General features: G+C 42.4%; 1 protein-coding gene across 3 annotated transcripts in view; it reads right to left on the reverse strand.

Annotated features, from left to right (window-relative positions):
• Positions 1-764: 764 nt before the first annotated feature.
• The window catches only part of SLC38A1 (solute carrier family 38 member 1), an 88959-nt gene continuing 70127 nt past the window's right edge, over positions 765-19596 (reverse strand). For all 3 annotated transcript variants that reach the window (XM_038740854.1, XM_038740853.1, XM_038740852.1), the window contains 7 exons: positions 19433-19549; positions 16552-16631; positions 14754-14854; positions 11161-11279; positions 8183-8324; positions 7987-8084; positions 765-2146 (listed from right to left, as the gene is read on the reverse strand). In XM_038740854.1, the coding sequence (XP_038596782.1) occupies positions 2045-2146; positions 7987-8084; positions 8183-8324; positions 11161-11279; positions 14754-14854; positions 16552-16631; positions 19433-19549 (759 nt within the window). In that variant the 3' untranslated portion in view covers positions 765-2044. The remainder of the gene's footprint in view (positions 2147-7986; positions 8085-8182; positions 8325-11160; positions 11280-14753; positions 14855-16551; positions 16632-19432; positions 19550-19596) is intronic.

Raw genomic sequence — 19596 nt, forward strand, 5'->3', positions numbered from 1 at the left:
ACTAATGTAGCAGAGGAGCTCCTATAGATCTTTACTGTTGCTGGAATTCTAGCTAACATCTGTGATACACATATTTTTGGCTACAAGTTCACTATTTTGAACAAAGAGAATAATAACAGTACACTTAACAGCTAATCTGGCCCAAATAATGCTATCCACCAGAGATATCTGACAAATGACACCAGGGTTCTGTTAAGAACAAATAAACTTTTAACATAAAAAGGAGACTTAAAAGAAATTCTGTATCACAGACATCAATGAACGTGTGCTTCTCCAACAAATATCTTTTAAATAATTAAAAAAACATGTACTACACACAAAATCCACAGATCCACTGACATCACGAAATATCCCACTGCTAATGACAGTGTTCTAAATTTACTCTGAGTGTGTAAAATTACTGTTAGAGATGAATGAGTCTTCAGGGAAATGTTAACTAGCACAATTTGAAATTTTTAAGGACCCAACTGTGTCTTTGGATAAACGGAGGAGGAAGAGGACATCAATGCTCAAGTTGTCTCATCAATATGAGTTTGACACGAGCGTCTGTGGGCAGAATTTTGCCGTTTTGGGTTTGTCCACATTACTCCTTCAGCTAGAGCAGAAAATAAAGTAACGTAGCAGGACAGTGATGTAGTGATTCCGTTTTTGATTTACATTCAGTATATAAATTCCTGCCTGTTTACTTGTTTTGATGTCTGTCTCCCCGCTTCTGGTGGGAGGGATTGTCTCTCTATCTGTTGCTTAATTGTACTTTCCAAGCTCCTTAGTACAGTGCTCTGCACACAGTAAGCGCTCAATAAATACGATTGAATGAATGAATCCTGACCGTAAACAGATAACCCTGTAGCAGTTTCTAAAATTCTGCTGTTCATTCATTCATTCTGTTCTTTTTAAGCAATATGGAAGGGCAGAATTGGAACTGTAAATAGCTTTGAATTCTCTGTATTTACTCTTGATGGAAAAATCAATGGAGAAGAGATAGAAAATGAGGCTTTTTTTTAAAAAAAAGGTACAGAATCTTGTTTTCCCATCACCTAAATAGACAGATACAAAAGAAGTTTTCTTAGGATCCCTGAAAAGTATCTGATATAAAACAGGAATTAGTCATCCAAGATCATCCTTAATTAGATCTCTATGAACAATTATTGTTAGTGACAAAGCTGGTGGAGATGAGTAGAGCTGCTGGGATTAGATTTTTTGACAGTTTGCTTTTTATTATTTTTTTCAAACAAAAACGGGTGTAGCGATGCTGGCCACTTTGAATCATAGAAGCCCCCAGGTTTCCAAGACATCTGGGGCGATAGAACTGATCTGGAGCAGATCAATGCTTATGACGGAAGGCAAAAAGGGCCCCCAGATTAATTTATATTGTTTTTCCAAGACAATCAACTGCAACATGGGTTTTAAAGAATGATCCAAATTTGAATCTGGTTTGAGGGTTCCCTCGCCATTACTTTGGGATACGGTGTGCTATTCGCACCACCCCGCGTCCCAACTAGCTAGCTTTCACAGGTTGACGCTGGTTTTGCCCACTAAATATCCTAGTGTGCTACACTGATCCAAAATAGGCTAATTATTTACCAAGGCATTGTCAAAGCAAAGTGAAATATTTATACAAATTAAGTTTGGTCAAGAAAGGGACAGTTTGGGTGAGCTGAAGAGCAAGTGGAAAACCGTTACTGAATAAGCTGAATAAGCAAACCAGTCCCCTGGTTCCAGCGATTGAAGATTGTGTTTTCAAAAGGTCCAAGAGATTACCTCTGGAACAACAGAATGTAAAAAAATGAAAAATAATTGATTGTGAGTAGCAACAAGGACAAAGGCTAGGTAAAACAGAGAATGCAGTCAATGGAATATTTAAATTGATCCAAGAGGAGATTCTGATACAACTGAAATTGGAACGGGATTCCATTTGGAAAAGGTGTGTAACCTTTCTCAATATTACATCTCATTTTGCTGGTGCAAACTGGCCAAGAAGAAGCGGGTTGACTTCGATGAGCCTCCAACAGAAATGCAGGGTTTTTTTCATTCTAGTGGGGTTTCAATGACCTTCGCTGTTGCTGGCTGAGCAGGCCCAATCATAGATGACCAAAGGAATGCTTACTAAGGAAAATAATACTCCCAGTCCCAGGAAGAGAGAGGCCTAGGACAAAGACAAAAGACATTGATTCTTTCAAATGAGGCAACATTTCAAAGTGCATCAATAGCAAAGCCTGTTTTCCTTCAGTTGAGGAAAAAATAGAATACTTTCCCTCTAAACCCGCCCTTTGAATAATCATAATCGTAATTGTGGCACTTTTTAGACACTTACTGTGTACTGAGCACTGTGCTAAACCCTGGGATTGAGGGGATCGGACCACAGTCCTTGTCCCACATGGGGCTCATGGTCTGGTCAGTCCTTCCCGAGATAACAGCAGCATGGTGTGAAGCAGCATGGCTCAGTGGAAAGAGCATGGGCTTTGGAGTCAGAGGTCATGGGTTCAAATCCCGGCTCCGCCAACTGTCAGCTGTGTGACTTTGGGCAAGTCACTTAACTTCTCCATGCCTCAGTTACCTCATCTGTAAAATGGGGATTAAAACTGTGAGCTCCCCGTGGGACAACCTGATCACCTTGTAACCTCCCCAGCGCTTAGAACAGTACTTTGCACACAGTAAGCACTTAAAAAATACTATCATCATTATTATGGTTTGGTGGCTAGAGCACGGGCCTGGGATTCAGAAGGTTGTGAGTTTTAATACCGGCTCTGCCACTTGTCTGCTGTGTGACCCCAGGCAAGTCACTTCACTTCACTTCTCTGGGCCTCAGTTCCCTCATCTGTAAAATGGGGAATAAGTGAGCCTTAGGCAGGACAGGGACTGTACTCAACCCGATTTGCTTGTATCCACCCCCAGCGCTTAGTACAGAAGCACTTCACAAATACCGTAATTATTATTACTATTATTGTAACAGCACAAGAGAACCACCAGGGCCTAATGGATAGAGCACGGGCCTGAGAGTCAGGTCATGGGTTCGTGGCACAGTGGAAAGAGCCTGGGCTTTGGAGTCAGAGGTCATGGGTTCAAATCCTGGCTCTGCCAACTGTCAGCTGTGTGACTTTGGGCAAGTCACTTAACTTCTCTGTGCCTCAGTTCCCTCACCTGTAAAATGGGGATGAAGACTGTGAGCCCCATGTGGGACTGTGAGCCCCATGTGGGACAACCTGATCACCTTGTATCCCCCCAGTGCTTAGAACAGTGCTTTGCACATAGTAAGCACCTTAACAAATACCACTATTATTATTATTATTATATGGGTTCTAATCCCGGCTCCACCATTTGTCTGTTGTGTGACCTTGGGCAAGTCACTTCACTTCTCTGTACCTCAGTTCCCTCATCTGAAAAATGGGAATTAAGACCGTGAGCCCCAAGTGGGACTGGGGCTGAGCCCAACCCAATTATCTTGTATCTACCCTAGCTCTTAGAACAGTGCCTGGCACACAGTAAGTGCTTAAAAAATATCATAATTATTAGTATTATAATGGAAACTTGAGTTCTTGATTATTAGAAGGATGGGCTATACTAGAGCCCAGGAGCCTCTTCTGTAGCATTCTAAAGAGGAATATCAACCCCCAAATCTAGATAATTTGGAGACTGGTTACTTTCAAAACCTGACCTCTATTTAACATGCATGTAAAGCATGCAGGATTACTTTGAAAAAAAGGTTCTAATTGTTTCCAGTAAGGAAGGAAATGACACCTGGGACTTTTTCAGCTTAGTATATTTGCATCTGAATCCAGAGCGTTGAATTTGCAAACCAAAATATTTTCTGCTTTGAGTATGTCTGAGAGAAGAAGATAAGGAATGAGCAAGGAGTCAGCAAAAATATAAACACCAAACACGAAATAATAATTGTGATATTTGTTAAGTGCTTACCATTTGCCAAGCACTGCACCAAGTACTGGGGTAGATACAACATAAGCAGATTGGACAAAGGTGGGGGGAGGAGGGGGAGAAAGAGTGGGTGGGGGACAGAGGGGAATGGGGAGAGATCATGTTGAGGAAGTAGAAGAAAAACGATAGAGAGAGAGTGTAGAGAAAGTGCCACTAGCACAAATCTGGCTGTGCCCACACTGGGCAAATTATTATTTTTTTTAGGAATTTTTTTTGGGGGACAAACGTCCATTTTTGGCTTCAATCTGCATAACGTAGCTTAATTCGTATGCATCCAACTATAATGGCCAAAGAGTTTTTATACAAGATGGGGTTTTTGGAGCTATATAATAATAATGATGATGATGACGGTATTTAAGCCCTTACTATGTGCCAAGCACTATTCTAAGCGCTGGGGGAGATACAAGGTAATCAAGTTGTCCCATGTGGGGCTCACAGTCTTTAATCCCCATTTTACAGATGAGGGAACTGAGGCCCAGAGAAGTTAAGTAACTTGCCCAAGGTCACCCAGCTGACAAGTGGCGGAGCCAGGATTAGAATCCAAGACCTCTGACTCCTGAGCCCATGCTCTTTCCACTGAGCCACGCTGCTTCTCTTCTATATGTCTTAGTCCCACATCTGAGCTGGTCCCTGAGCTGTGAAATCAGCTCATCTGCCTGAATAGTAGACAGTATATCAGGTTTTTCCATGTGCAGTTGTGGTGCCCACCCAAGCCCCGGAGTGTGATCCTGGGGCAACTGCCAGAGTGCGGGCATAATCTCCAGGCCCAGAATCTCCATTCCCAGGGAATCCCCAGTCCCAGAAGAGGGAATTCTCACAACAAAAATACCTTATCTGCACAAACCCAATCTAATACTGGAGAAGCAGCATGACCTAGTAGATAGAGCACAAGCTTTGAAGTCAGAAGGTCATGGGTTCTAATCCCAGCTCTGTCACTTGTCAGCTGTGTGACCTTGGGCAACTCATTTCACTTCTCTGGGCCTCAGTTCTCTCATCTGTAAAATGGGGATTGAGACTGTGAGCCCCATGTGGGTCAAGGACTGTGTCCAACCCAATTATCTTGTATCTACCCCAGCGCTTAGAACAGTGCCTGGCACATAGTAAGCACTGAACAAACAATAATAATGATAATAATAATAATAATGACATTTGTTAAGTGCTTACTATGTGCCAAGCACTGTTCTAAGTGTTGGGGGGGATACACGGTAATCAGGTTGTCCCATATGGGGCTCACAGTCTTAATCCCCATTTTACAGATGAGGGAACTGAGGCCCGGAGAAGTGAAGTGACTTGCCCAAAGTCACACAGCTGGCAAATGGCAGAGGTGGGATTAGAACCCACGACCTCTGACTCCCGAACCTGGGCTCTTTCCACTGAGCCACGCTGCTTCTCCCATACCATAATTATTAATACCTTTCAGTGTTAACAAGGGGAATGACCACAAAGGAAACTGTTCTACTATTAGGAAACCCAAAATGATATTAATCAGCTAAGAGCAGGGACATTTCCTTTTAGTAGTTTGTAGGACATTTCCCCTATTTATGTCAATCAATCATATCTACTGTGTGCTTACTATGTACAGGGCACTGTACTCAGGTCTTGGAAGGGTACAACACAACAATATAACAGACACATTCCGTGCCCACAATGCGTTTACAGTCTAGAGGGGGAAAAGAACATTAATATAAATAATATAAATATGTATGTAAATGCTATTTGGCTAGTAGGGCGGTGAATTAAGGGAGCAAGTCAGGGTGATGAAGAAGGGAGTGGGAAAAGAAGAAATGGGGCTTAGTCAGGGAAGGCCTCTTGGAGGAGAGGTGCCTTCAATAAGGCTTTGAAGGTTGAGGGGGCAGGATGGGAGAATAATTGTCGGATATGAAAAGGGAGGGCATTCCAGAAATCTAAATCTATATATAAATTCAAAATCTGAATATCAGGCCAACTTCATCCATTTCATCCATGCATGCTGCAACTGCCCTCTCCTTTCCCCACAAAATTATTTTTCTGCCCCTATTGACACCCATGCCCATCACCCTGGCCAGTTGTTCCAGACATTAACTCCCTCCTCGGGCCCCCTGTTCCCCTGCCTCCCCCATTCCTTGCCCCCAGTGACCTGGCCACCTGCTTTATTAAGAAAATTGACACTATCAAGCATGAGCGCCCCAAAATCTCCCATATCCCTCCCCATTCTGTCCTCCCTCCTGTCCCTTCTTCAACTCATCCTTCCCAGCAGTATCTCAAGAGGAGATCTGCCTTCTCTCAAAATCCACTCCCTCCACAGGTGCATCCAACCCCATTCCATCACACCTTATTAAAACTCTCACCCCCTCCCTTCGTCCCTCCCTAACAGCCATCTTCAACTGTTCGATCTCCAATGGCTTCTTCCCCAATGCTTTCAAACATGAACCTTATTCTTAAAAAACGCTACCTTGATCCCACGGCTCCCTCCAGTTATCAACCCATCTGTGTCCTACGATTCCTTTCCAAACTCCTTGAGAGAGTTGTCTACACCTGCTTTCTCAAATTTCACTCCTCCAATTCTCTCCTTGACCCTCTTCAATCAGGCTTCTGTCCCCTTCGCTCCAAAGAAAACACCCTTTTAAAGGTCATCAATGATTTTTTTGCCAAATCTAATGGCCTCTACTCCATCCTAATTTCTCCCCGACCACTCAGCTGTCTTGGCCACTATGGACCATCCCCTTCTCCTGGAAACATGATCCATCCTCGGCTTTACTGACACTCTCCTGACACTGTCTCCTGATTCTCCTCTTATCTCTCTGGCCATTCATTCCCAGTCTCCTTTGCAGGCTCCTCCTCTGCCTCCCACCCCCTAACTGAGGCGATACCTCAAGGTTCAGTTCGGGTCCCTTGGAGAGCTCCCTTGGAGACCTAATTTGCTCCCATGGCTTCAACTACCATCTCTCTGCAGATGATACCCAAATCTACATCTTTGGTCCTGATCGCTCTCCCTCTCTCCAGTCTCACATTTCCTCTTGTCTCAAGACATCTCTACCTGGATGTCCTCCTTTCACCTCAAGCTCAGCATTCCAAAACAAAACTCCTTATCTTCCCACCCAAACCTGTCCTCCCCCTGACTTCCCCATCACTGTAGATGGCACCCCCATTCTTCCTGTCTCACAAGTCCATAACCTTGGTGTTACCTGGGACTCCCCTCTTTCATTCTACCCACATATTCAATCCACCCCTAAATCCTGTCGGCCCCACCTTCACAACATCAATAAAATCTGCCCTTTCCTCTCCATCCAAACTGCTACCATGTTAATACAATCACTCATTTTATTCCGCCTGGATTACTGCATCAGCCTCCTTGCTGACCTCCTAGCTTCCTGTTTCTCTCTCCCGCTCCAGTTCATACTTCAATCTGCTGCCCGGATAATTTTTCTTCAAAAACGTTCAGGACACATTTCCCCACACCTCAAAAAACTCTAGTGGTTGTCCATTCACCTCCACATCAAACGAAAACTCCTCACCATTAGCTTTAGAGCACTTCAATCACTTTGCCCCCTCCTACCTCATCTCGCTACTTTCCCACTACAACCCAGCCTGCACACTTCGTTCGTCTAATGTTAACCTTTTCACTCTGCCTCGATCTTGCCTATCTCGCCACCAAACCCTGACCCACGTCTTGCCTCTGGCCTGTAAAGCCCTCCCTCCTCATACCTGACAGCCAATTACCCTCCAACTCTTCAAAGCCTTATTGAAGGCACATTTCCTCCAAGAGGCCTTCCCTGACTAGGCCTTCCTCTTCTCCCTCTCCCATCTGCGTGGCCCTGACTTGCTCCCCCCTCCCATCTGTAATTTATTTACTTAATGCCTGTCTCCCGCCCCCTAGACTGTAAGCTCACTGTGGGTAGGGAATGTGTCTGTTTATTATTGTGTTGTATTCCCCCAAGTGCTGAGTACAGTGCTCTGCACACAGTAAGGGCTCAATAAATACAACAGAATGAAGGAATGAATCTGAACAGTTGACTCAGGCTACCGAATCTCAACCTTAAATAAAAGAATTGAAGGGAAAGAAATAAAACCAACCCAAATCCTCTGAGTTCCTTTCTCTCCATCTTGACTTATGATTTTCAAATATAAAGATGAAGGAAGAATGAAAATCAACATATTGGCAGACGTCACCCCTGTAAAATGCAAAGCAGCATTGTATTAATGTACTGTGAAAGTCTAGCTTTCTGAAAGATTGCCGTTATTAAAAACGTTGAGTTTTAACAGCCTGTACCTACGACTCCAAAAATATCCTTCATGGAGGGTATGAAGATTACCAAGAGGTTGATGAATACCAGGAGGATGAGAGTAACCACGATATGGCGACATAAATTGAACTTGGTCTTCTTCGCCAGTTCAAACAAAGATGAACGTACCTGCAGGCGAAGAAAACAAGGATTACCACATAAAATTCAAGTGTTTCTCCCGGATCGTAGTGACATGATCCAACCCTGAGCTTCTTCACCAGTGGGGAGGTGGGGCCCATGCAGGCAACCTCGTGGCTGGGCCCTCCCCCATCCTCCTGATTTTTGCTGCAGGGGAGAAGCCGCCATCACAACACTGAAGATGTTGAGAAACTGGAGCATTTTGGCCCGGCCTGCACTAATGAGAAACTTAAGGAGCAGCAGCAGAAGTAATGGGTTTGACTGAGCACCCACATCCACTGTACTAAGTGCTTTGGAAAGTACGGAAGAATCTCTATTGCACTGCAATATCTCCCCCCTTTCAAAGCCATACTGAAGGCTCATCTCCTCCAAGAGGCCTTCCCAGACTAAGCCCCGCTTTTCCTCATCTCCCACACCCTGCTCCCCTTTGCTCTTCCCCCCCTTCCCGCCCCACACCACTTGAGTATATATCTGTAATTTTTTTAATTTGTATTGATGTCTGTCTCCTCCGCTCTAGACTGTGAGCTCGTTGTGGGCAGGGATTGGTCTCTCTTTACTGCTGTACTGTACTTTCCCAAGTGCTTAGTATAGTGCTTTGCACACAGTAAGTGCTCAAGAAATATGATTGAATGAATGAATGAATGAATTATACTCTCCCAAGCGCTTAGTACAGTGCTCTTCACACAGTAAGCACTCAATAAATACCATTCATTGATCGACTGATTCTATTAGGTGCATATTGTGCGCACTGTAATGAACAGGAACATGAGACTTGTGTTTAAGGAGATGAGGCTTATTCCCCCTGAGCAGTTATGCAATTATTTCTGCTGCTATGGCTTCTGAACTCTTTTTTATTCAGTTTGATACTTTTTCCTGTGAGTCTGTCCTTCCTTGCCCTGATTGTGAGCCCCTTGTGACTGAACCAGTGCCGGTAAATTCTCTTCCTACTTAATTCAGTGCTTGGCATATTATAAGTGCTTAATAAATATAATTGATTGATTGTTAATTCATACTATGGCCTCTCCCAAGACCAAATATGAAATTATGGATGGCTGCAGGCTGGACTTATTTTGAAGGCTCTGCACACAGTAAGCACTCAGTAAGTACAATTAAATGAAATCTGAAGTTGTTTGCTTTTTTAAAAAAATAATACTTGTTAAGCACTTACTATGTGCCAGGCACTGTAACTAAGCACTGGGGTAGATACAAGCTAATCAGGTTGGACATAGTCCATATAATAATAATAATAATGTTGGTATTTGTTAAGCGCTTACTATGTGCCAAGCACTGTTCTAAGCGCTGGGGTAGATACAAGGTAATCAGGTTGTCCCACGTGGGGCTCACAGTCTTCACCCCTATTTTACAGATAAGGGAACTGAGGCCCAGAGAAGTTAAGTGAGTTGCCCAAGGTCACACAGCTGACAAGTGGCGGAGCTGGGATTAGAACCCATGACCTCTGGCTCCCCCAGCCCGTGCTCTTTCCACTGAGCCACGCTGCTTCTCTAACGTGGGGCTTATGATCTTAATATCCACTGTACAGATTGAGGTGACTGAGGCACAGAGAAGTTCAGTTATTTGCCCAAAGTCACAGAGCAGACAAGGGGCGGAAGCAGGATTAAAACCTAGGTCCTCTGACTCCCAGGTTCTTGCTCTGGACACCAAGCCATACTGCTTTCCATATGATCTGTCTGATTCCTATGTGGTTTTTAATATATTATTTTTTCCTCTGAAGTCTGGATTACAAACCAATTTCTATTCGATTCTTTCCCTAATATTCGCTTCGGCTCCATGTCTGATCTTGAGTCTATTTCATTCAGTCATATTCATTGAGCACTTACTGTATGCAGAGCACTGTATCAAGTGCTTGGGAGAGTACAAGGAAACAATAAAGAGACACACTCCCTGCCCACAACAAGTTCATCTGCCTAGAAATCGATCAATCGTTCATATTCATTGGGCATTTGCTGTGTGCTGAGCATTGTACTAAGTGCTTGGGAGAGTACGATGTAACAGAGTTGGTAGACACGTTCCCTACCTACAAGGATCTTACAGTCTGGAGAGGAGAGAGACATTAATATACATAAATAAATTATGGACATGTAAATAGGTGCTATAGAAGTGCTTTGGTTGTGTGTAAAGGAGGGCAAAACAGTGATTCTATTTGTTCTGACGGTTTTGACACCTGTCTATATGTTTTGTTTTGTTATCTGTCTCCCCCTTATAGACTGTGAGCCCGTTGTTGGGTAGGGACCATCTCTATATGTTGCCGACTTGTACTTCCCAAGCGCTTAATACAGTGCTCTGCAAACGGTAAGCGCTCAATAAATACGACTGAATGAATGAACGAATGAAACCAAACACACATTAGAGAAGCATCATTGCCTAGTGGAAAGAGCATGGGCCTGGAAATAAGAGGACATGGATTCTAATCACGGCTCCGTCACGTCTGCTGTGTGACCTTGGCCAAACCACTTCACTTCTCTGTGCCTCTACATCATCTGTAAAATGGGGATTAAGACTGTGAGCCCCAGGTAAGACAGGGACTGTGTCTGACCTGATTACTTTGTATCTACCCCAGTGCTTAAAACAGTGCTTGGCACAGAGTAAGTGATTAACAAATACAACAATTATTTACAATTATTAGAACATTTTATGAACTATCATTTTCTTTGCAAAAGGCCCTTCACTTTCCTTACTGGGTCTGGTTTCTCAGTTGTACCAGCCCATGATACTTGCTCAATTTAGGTTCTCTCTGTGACCACCCTCCCACCCGGAGCTGAGAGGTAACAGCTCTGCTCTGTCTGACTGGAGAGCAGCATTTACTTACGGTGAAAAATAGCACTGGAACTGTGAGAATGACTGCAACGATGACAGCCAAGCGAACTGTCAGGATGAGAACGTCATCTTTACTCTGGTACTTGTGAAGCAGATCTGAGTGCACATTGTCTACAAAAGAGGACAGTAAAATAAACATTCTAGAACAGGTAGCAAAGTCAGGCCACATGTCTTCTTGAACAAGTGACTGCTCTTCAAACGAAAAGGCACACAATAAAACATCTTGAATTTCAAGCCAATTATTCTCAAAGCAAAACTTTAGCTCCGCATGACTCTTAAGACTGCTTAAGACTGCTTATATAGTCTTAACTAAGGGAATTGAAAAGATATTACAGTTTGATTTTTTTTTTAGTGTTTTAAAACAAACACTTAAAGACATCACATGTGGTGGGGAGACTTGGTTTAAATTATTCTAACTAGAAAAAAACAATTGAAAAACATTTCCAAGGGAGAAAAACAAAGCCCATTTTAATCCAGTTTTTCCTCAATGTCAACAAAAGATTCCCTGTATATACCAAATAACTGCTGGAATCCAGTCTTCCACCTGGCCCTTCCCTAGAGATCGAACTTCAAACACTCACAAATTGCCCATGGCCCAGATCTGGGCCTGCCTCAGTAGGTAAGCAAGTTGGCTAAGGCAGTTCCAAGAGTTAGCTCTCTATTGACACGCATGAAGTCCCTGTGACGCTACTGAAAAGGCAATTTTGGCAAGCCATGGGGATCCCCTCACAAGGACACCACAACAAGCTTGGGCAGCTCCATCCCTTTCCAGAAACGAGGTTCGGCTCAGTTGGGTATCTAACAGGCCTAGGTTGGGACAAACCAATCCACAAAGGTTTTGTAGAGTCCTTAGCAACCTGTGCGAAATCCCTGTTCTCTTTACTTTTCCCTATTCCTTTTCGATTTTAGGCGAAGTCCTGCTAACTGTGATGATGATGAGAGGAGCAATGTCTCACTTTCTTTACCAAAAGCCAATTTTCTCCCCAGACACTGCTTTCAGCTCTTGTTAGCTTTGGAGGCTAGGTTTTGTGCTCAGGATTCAAATTCCAATCTCGCACTTGTCAGTGTGTGAAGCTACTCCACCAGGCTCAGTCAGAGTTCCCCTTTCACAAAAGTAATAAGACATTTTGTGGGTAAAGGAAAAGGTGCCAGAGAGATAGCACTCTTTTAACAGAGTAGGTAAAACACATTTCTTTTAGCCTTAAAGAAAATGGTTACAACTGAGGAGGAAAATCAGAAGAGTTGAAACTGGAAAAAAGGGTGAGAAGAAGCTTCACTAAGTAGAGAATATAGTTTCTTTCAAATGGTATTTGTTAAGCACTTACTATGTGCCAGGCACTGTACTAAGTGCTGAGGTAGATACAACCTCATCAGGTTGGACAGAGACCCTGTCCCACAAGGGACTCACAGTTTTAATCCCGATTTTACAGATGAAGAAGGAATTAAGACACAGAGAAGTGAGGCGATTTGCCCAAGGTCACACAGCAGAAAAGTGTAGGAACACGATTAGAACCAAAGTCCTTAAGACACCCAGGTCCGTGCTCTATCCATTAGGCCACGCTGCTTCTTCACTAGTAATAAAGGTAGAAGTTCATTTAAATCCATAAAAGTAGCACTTTTAGTCCTCCTTTCAAATACCATTTATTTTATCGTCCCATTTTATCCTTTAAATATTTAGAATGATTAAGCATTTTGTGAATAATTAAACATTTTATTTATAATTTGAGAGGAGTGTCAGAAGTGTTGGCACCTGGTTCCTTCTCACTTTCAACATTGTCTCATTTTTCTATTAATGGAGTTTGCCCTAATTTGCAAAAGTCAGTTAAGTACACCTTTTCTGATCACTTATTTTAATGTCTGCACATTTTTGAGTGAAGAAAATAGTTTGCTAAAACCTGATTTCTCTTTTGGACGTTCTTCAAAGAGCGCAATATGGGATGTCACTGAAACTTGTTTTTGTTTCGTGGCTAGATATCACTTTTAACTTCAGAGGAAGGAATCAGAGAAGCAGCATGGCCTAGTGGCAAGAACACAGGCTTGGGAGCCAGAGGTCGTGGGTTCTAAACCCGGCTCCGCCACTTGTCTGCTGCATGATGCTTGGCAAGTCACTTCACTTCTCTGTGCCTCAGTTACCTGTATCTCATCTGTAGAATGGGGGATTAAGACTGTGAGGCCCAAGTGGGACATAGGGTGTGTCTAACTTGATTAGCCTGTATTTTTCCCAGTGTTAAACACTGTGCTGGACACATAGTAAGTGCTTAAAAAATCTCATCCTATCCCAACTGGATTACTGCAGCAGCCTCCTCTCTGATCTTCCATCCTCCTGTCTCTCCCCACTTCAATCTATACTTCACGCCACTGCCCGGATTGTCTTTGTGCAGAAATGCTCTGGGCATGTTACTCCCCTCCTCAAAAATCTCCAGTGCTACCAATCAACCTACGCATCAGGCAAAAACTCCTCTCTCGGCTTCAAGGCTGTCCACCACCTCGCCCCCTCCTACCTCACCTCCATTCTTTCCTTCTCCAGCCCAGCCCGCACCCTCCGCTCCTCTGCCACTAACCTCCTCACTGTGCCTCGTTCTCGCCTGTCCCACCGACGACCCCCGGCCCACGTCATCCCCCTGGCCTGGAATGCCCTCCCTCCGCACATCCGCCAAGCTAGATCTCTTCCTCCCTTCAAAGCCCTACTGAGAGCTCACCTCCTCCAGGAGGCCTTCCCAGACTGAGCCCCCTCCTTCCTCTCCCCCTCCTTCCCCTCCCCATCCCCCCCACCTTACCTCCTTCCCCTCCCCACAGCACCTGTATATATGCATATATGTTTGTACATATTTATTACCCTATTTATTTATTTATTTTACTTGTACATATTTACTCTTCTATTTATTTTATTTTGTTAATATGTCTTGTTTTGTTGTCTGTCTCCCCCTTCTAGACTGTGAGCCCGCTGTTGGGTTGGGACGGTCTCTATATGTTGCCAACTTGTATTTCCCAAGCTCTTAGTACAGTGCTCTGCACACAGTAAGCGCTCAATAAATATGATTGAATGAATGAATGAATGAATGAATGAAAAAATACCGTAAAAAAATGAATACAGGAGCAGAATGGCCTAGAGGAAAGAGCTTGGGCCAGGGTGGCAGCAGTCGTGGGTTCTAATTCTGCCTCTTCCACTCATCTACTGTGTGACCATGGGCAAGTCACTTCACTTCTCAGTGCCTCAGCTTCCTCACCTGTAAGATGGGGATTCAATGACCTCCATTCTACCTATACTGAGCGTCTCATGTGGGACACGGAATATGTCCAACGTGATTAATTTGTATCTGCCCCAGCACTTAAAACAGGGCTTGTCACATAATAAGGGTTCACAAATGCCATAATAATAATAATAATAATAATACATGACATTTTCACCTCATTTTTTTTAAAAAAGCAGAATCACATTAAGAGTAAAAGTAATTCATTTTCTAATATTTGAAGAAAATACCCCAAGAGTCATAAAGAAATTGTTATTTTCATACTATCTCTTTCGAATGATATTTTTCTCCAATGTATATATGTAAGAAGAGACGGGAGGAGGTATTTCCTTACCATAGAAAGTCAAATAGCCAAAAATTGCAGTCATGAAGTACATAACAAACATAGCGAAAAAGGAAATATTGGAAACCATCTGCATTTTCTTCTGTGAACGACTGAAAAGAAAATTAAAAACATCATAAAAGGATCTGAACAGTATTGACACTGAGCAATTCCTAAGTAATCTCCTTTCCCTCAGATTAAAGCAGGCTTACTCACCTATAATTTCTAGACTGACGTAGAGAAAAGCTTTCTAAGTGGAGTACTGCTGTACTGGTGAGTCACAGGAAGCAGCTAAATGTGTTCGGAAAACATTCTTTCTACCATTCCTGTAATTCCCCAAAAAGGTGCTTGCAGGGAAATAGAAAATGTCATTGTTCCTTGGCCCAATCCAGAACCTCATTTCCCTTGTTTCTTGTTTTCAAGGGTTCTTTGGGGTTTCAGAATGAAAAGCATGGAGAAGGAGGAGATCAGTATGCAATTAGCTTAAAACAATTGGGATGGGCTCTCCTATGAGGCTGGAGAAATATGGATGCTTGGAGAATACTACTTCAAGTAATCTGAATTCTCAGTTTAGAGGAAAGTATGAAAATCTTTCTAGAACTAAAAGCATTGCTTAAGTCTCAATTTTACCATGTCTGTGAACAAAATGATATTTAAATCCCAAGTTTCAGGAGAAGTCAGTGGCAGAGTTGGGGTCTGAACTCAGGTATTCTGTTTAAATCTGCCACCTTTTACCTGATATTCCCTAGATAAAAGTGAAGGGTAGTTGGCTGGACTCTCAACCAGTCGTCATGGTGCCTGCCAGAAGTGTGATGTGTCTCTGATGACAATGGACAGGGTCTTTTTAAAGCACAATCTTTGGTTTAGCTTTGGAAAGGTCACGCAATTCTTTGCATTGCCTGAATCAGAATGGAATGAGTGGTAACTCTACTTCTGTTCTCAGTCCTTGATCAAGGAATCTGCACAGCAGGCTGTGCCATAAAAACTTTAAGAGCTAGAAAGAAGAATATGTACAGAAGCTCGTTCAGAAATTGCCAAAGTGAAAATTTCACTATTAAATTTCATTATTAAATATCAAAGGAAAAGCTACACAAAGGCAATATCTCATGAAGTCATAAAAATTCCACAAATGCTTCCTAAATTTTTCTTTATTTAGAACTTAAGCTGATAAAAAGATCTTTATTCAATAATTCTATTTCTTTGATCCTTATCACCAAGATGCCTAAGCCACTTTTAATTTTTAATGAGAAAGACTAACATGAAATAGCTGGCAGGCAGTCAACTCCTGGACAATTTAGCCCTGATAATTACTCTTTCTCTTTTGGATGCCCTCTGCTTGACACCTCTGTTCAGCCTAATTAGGCAAAAGTTTTGCAAATTAACATCTATCAACAGCTTTAAACATACTAGCAGATTTCTGAAGCAGGCATGATTTAAAGTTCAAACTAATCTTGAAAATCCAAAATGGTTTAAGAAACACCAATGTATCACATCCCTCAAACCATTCTTTAATTCCTCCTTGAATATAACACTTTCTGTTCAACTCTATCTTTGAGTTCATTTAAATTCTTAATGACTACCAATCAATTATACTTATTGAGCACTTACTACTGTGTGTAGTAAGACCTTGGGAGAGTACAACATAACAATATAACAGACACGCTCCCACCCATAACAAACTTACAGTCTAGAGTGGGAGACAGACATTAATATAAATAAGTTACGGATATGAACATAAGTGCTGTGTGGCTGGGAGAGTACTGCAATAAAATAAGAAAAATAATCTGATATAAAAAATTAAATTTCTTACTCTTTCAGTTCACTATAAATCGGAAGCACTGATGGGTGGCAGACAAATGCAAATGCAATGGTGGGTAAAGCGTAGACCGTCTGTTAAAAGAGAGGAAAAAAAAAAGGATTAGGAAAATGGGACAATAAACCTAAGTGTATCTTCAGTTTTCAGCCCTTAAAACAGCACTATAAGGTGCTATTATTAGTATTACTTCATTGTCATTAAAAAGGATTCACTCAGCAATTAGGTTTGAGAGTTGCTTATTTGGCTAGTAAATAAGTGGTAAGGAAGGTATTTATTGAGCACCTACCGAATGCAGGGCACTCAAAGACTACGAGAGTTATAGTGGAAGGAGAAAACATACTCCATGGGGCACTTACACTTGAACAGGGGGGAACAAACAGAAATATCGACTATGTACATATCTGTCAGTGCTGAAGGTAGCCATAAGGAAAGGCATAACAGTACCAGTAAACTGGCTTCCATGGAAAATCCTCCTTAGTGTTTCTGAGAAAGCTGGTCACAATCTTTTCATGCAACCATTTCTGGTCCAACTCAGTGAGAGTATCCATTAACATTCAAGAGATCCCATATTTTCCTAAAAACACTAACTTCACAGTCTCTGCTCTGGGTGCCACTGATGGTGCATAAACGAAACAACCAAAACCCATTTGTCTGGCATGATGCAAAACTTAAACTCATAATTACATCAAAACTTCAGGCTGAAACGAGGGCAAGCATTTTTTTTTAAGATGTGAAATTCTGTGCAGATGGAACAGTCTGCCCTTGTTGAATGTTGCAGTTATGTTCTCGAGCAATGGGCCTTTAAGCAAAACTATGTTAAACAAATGCAACTGCCCTCAAACTAATTCATGTAAAACTGGGAGAGAAGAATGAGGTTCCAGGGAAAAGGCACTGTACGCATGTACGGTATAAGTTTTAAATATCTTGAATGAAGTTTTAAAAATGAACCTACTCTTGTAAGAGTGCCTTGTATAATTATAATAATAGTACTTGTAAGCACTTATAAGTATTTCAAGCGCTTAGTACAGTGCTCTGCACACAGTAAGTGCTCAATAAATACGACTGAATGAATGAATAGTACTTGGCACTTTACTATGTGCCAAGTGCTGTTCTAAGTACTGGGGTGGATACAAGGTAATCAAGTTGGGCAATCAATCAATCAATCAATCAGATTTATTGAGCACTTACTGTGTGCACAGCACTGTACTAAGCGCTTGGGAAGTACAAGTTGGCAACATATAGAGACAGTCCCTACCCAACAGTGGGCTCCCACATGGGGCTCGCAGTCTTAAGAGAAGCAGTGTGGCTTAATGGCAAGACCACCGTCTTGGGAGTCAGAGGTTGTGAGGTTGTGGGTTCTAATCCAGGCTCTGCCACTTATCAGCTGTGTGACTTTGGGCAAGTCACTTAACTTCTCTGTGCCTCAGTTACCTCATCTGTAAAATGGTGATTAAGACTGTGAGCCCCACAGGCAACAACCTGATTACCTTGTATCTACCACAGTGCTTGGCACACAGTAAGCACTAACAAATACCATAATTATTATTATTATTAAATCCCCTTTTACAGATGAGATAACTGAGGCACAGAGAAGTTAATTGACTTGCCCGAGGTCACAAAGCAGACAAGTGACAGATCTGGGATTAGAACCCACATCCTCTGATTCCCTAGCCCATGCTCTTGCCACTAGGCCATGCTGCCTCTCAGATGCCAGATATCAGTTACCTGTGAAAGTTACAAATTACATTATCAATCAATCAATCAATCAATCGTATTTATTGAGCGCTTACTGTGTGCAGAGCACTGTACTAAGCGCTTGGGAACAACAAGTTGGCAACACATAGAGACAGTCCCTACCCAACTGAAGGCATCAAGATATTTACTGAGTACTTACTATGTGCATATATGTTCCTATGGATAAACTTAAAACACCTAAAAATTCCTATATATAAACATCTAAGAATTAGGGATGTAGGGAACCCCAACCCCCCATGCACCTAACAGCAGGACTTTTCAATCAGTCAGTGGTTTAAGAAATGCCAATGTATCCCATCCCTCAAATCATTCTTTAATTCCTCCTTGAATATAACGCCTTCTGTTTAATTCTATCTCCCAATTCATTTAAATGCTTACTTTATGGAATACACTGACTGCTTAACAAGTACCAAATACAACTAACAAATAGAATATGTCTGTTCATTGTTGTATTGTACTTTCCCAAACGCTTAGCACAGTGCTCTGCACACAGCAGGTGCTCAATAAATACTATTAAATGAACTTATTGAGTGCTTACTGTGGCCAGAGCCCTGTACTAAGTGCTTGAATAAAATTAAGGACTGAGTACAAAGACTTTTCTATTATGCCCTTCTGGTCCATGGAAGGGGTGAATTGGACGGTGGTCTGGCAGAGGCTTGGTGCAGGACATATTTACAGCAGCCAAGCACTGGCTCTGGTAGCCTTCTACGTTGATTGTAATGGGTCTTTCCCAGCCTCTCACTTTTTTGTTCATTGTCTGCTCCCACTAATACCCACCTACTTAGAGGACTTGAGACACTTCCCAAGAGGTCTGTGATTGGAGCTTCCAGGGGTACAGCACCTGAAGATGGATGCCACTCTTCCCCTCTCCCTCTGCAAAAATATCGCCTATCCTCCAGGCTTCTGAGTGAACGCACAAATACCCTTTGCGATAGTCCTGCCCCATAGAAGAATTTCCAATCAACCAACAATACTGACTGAAAACCTGCTGTGTGGCGATCCCTGGTCTAAAAGCTTGGGAGAACACAAGGGGGGAAAGCACGATTCCCACACCTTTGCTCCGCCACAGAAGGAATTCCAGTAAATACTCATTAAATTAAGTGAACATCAAGCAACGCACCTTGGAGTTAAAGGTGACGTACTTCGGCGTACATGAGTCATCGTACGTTGCGCTGGCATTTGATGTTGAATTTGTGTACATTGAAATACACTTGATTTCAAATTTCTTGTAGATAACCTGGAATTAAATAAAACAATCATAATGGTAACGGGATTTATTAAGTG

Source organism: Tachyglossus aculeatus, chromosome 2 (genome assembly GCF_015852505.1).
Source record: "Tachyglossus aculeatus isolate mTacAcu1 chromosome 2, mTacAcu1.pri, whole genome shotgun sequence".
NCBI lineage: Eukaryota > Metazoa > Chordata > Mammalia > Monotremata > Tachyglossidae > Tachyglossus > Tachyglossus aculeatus.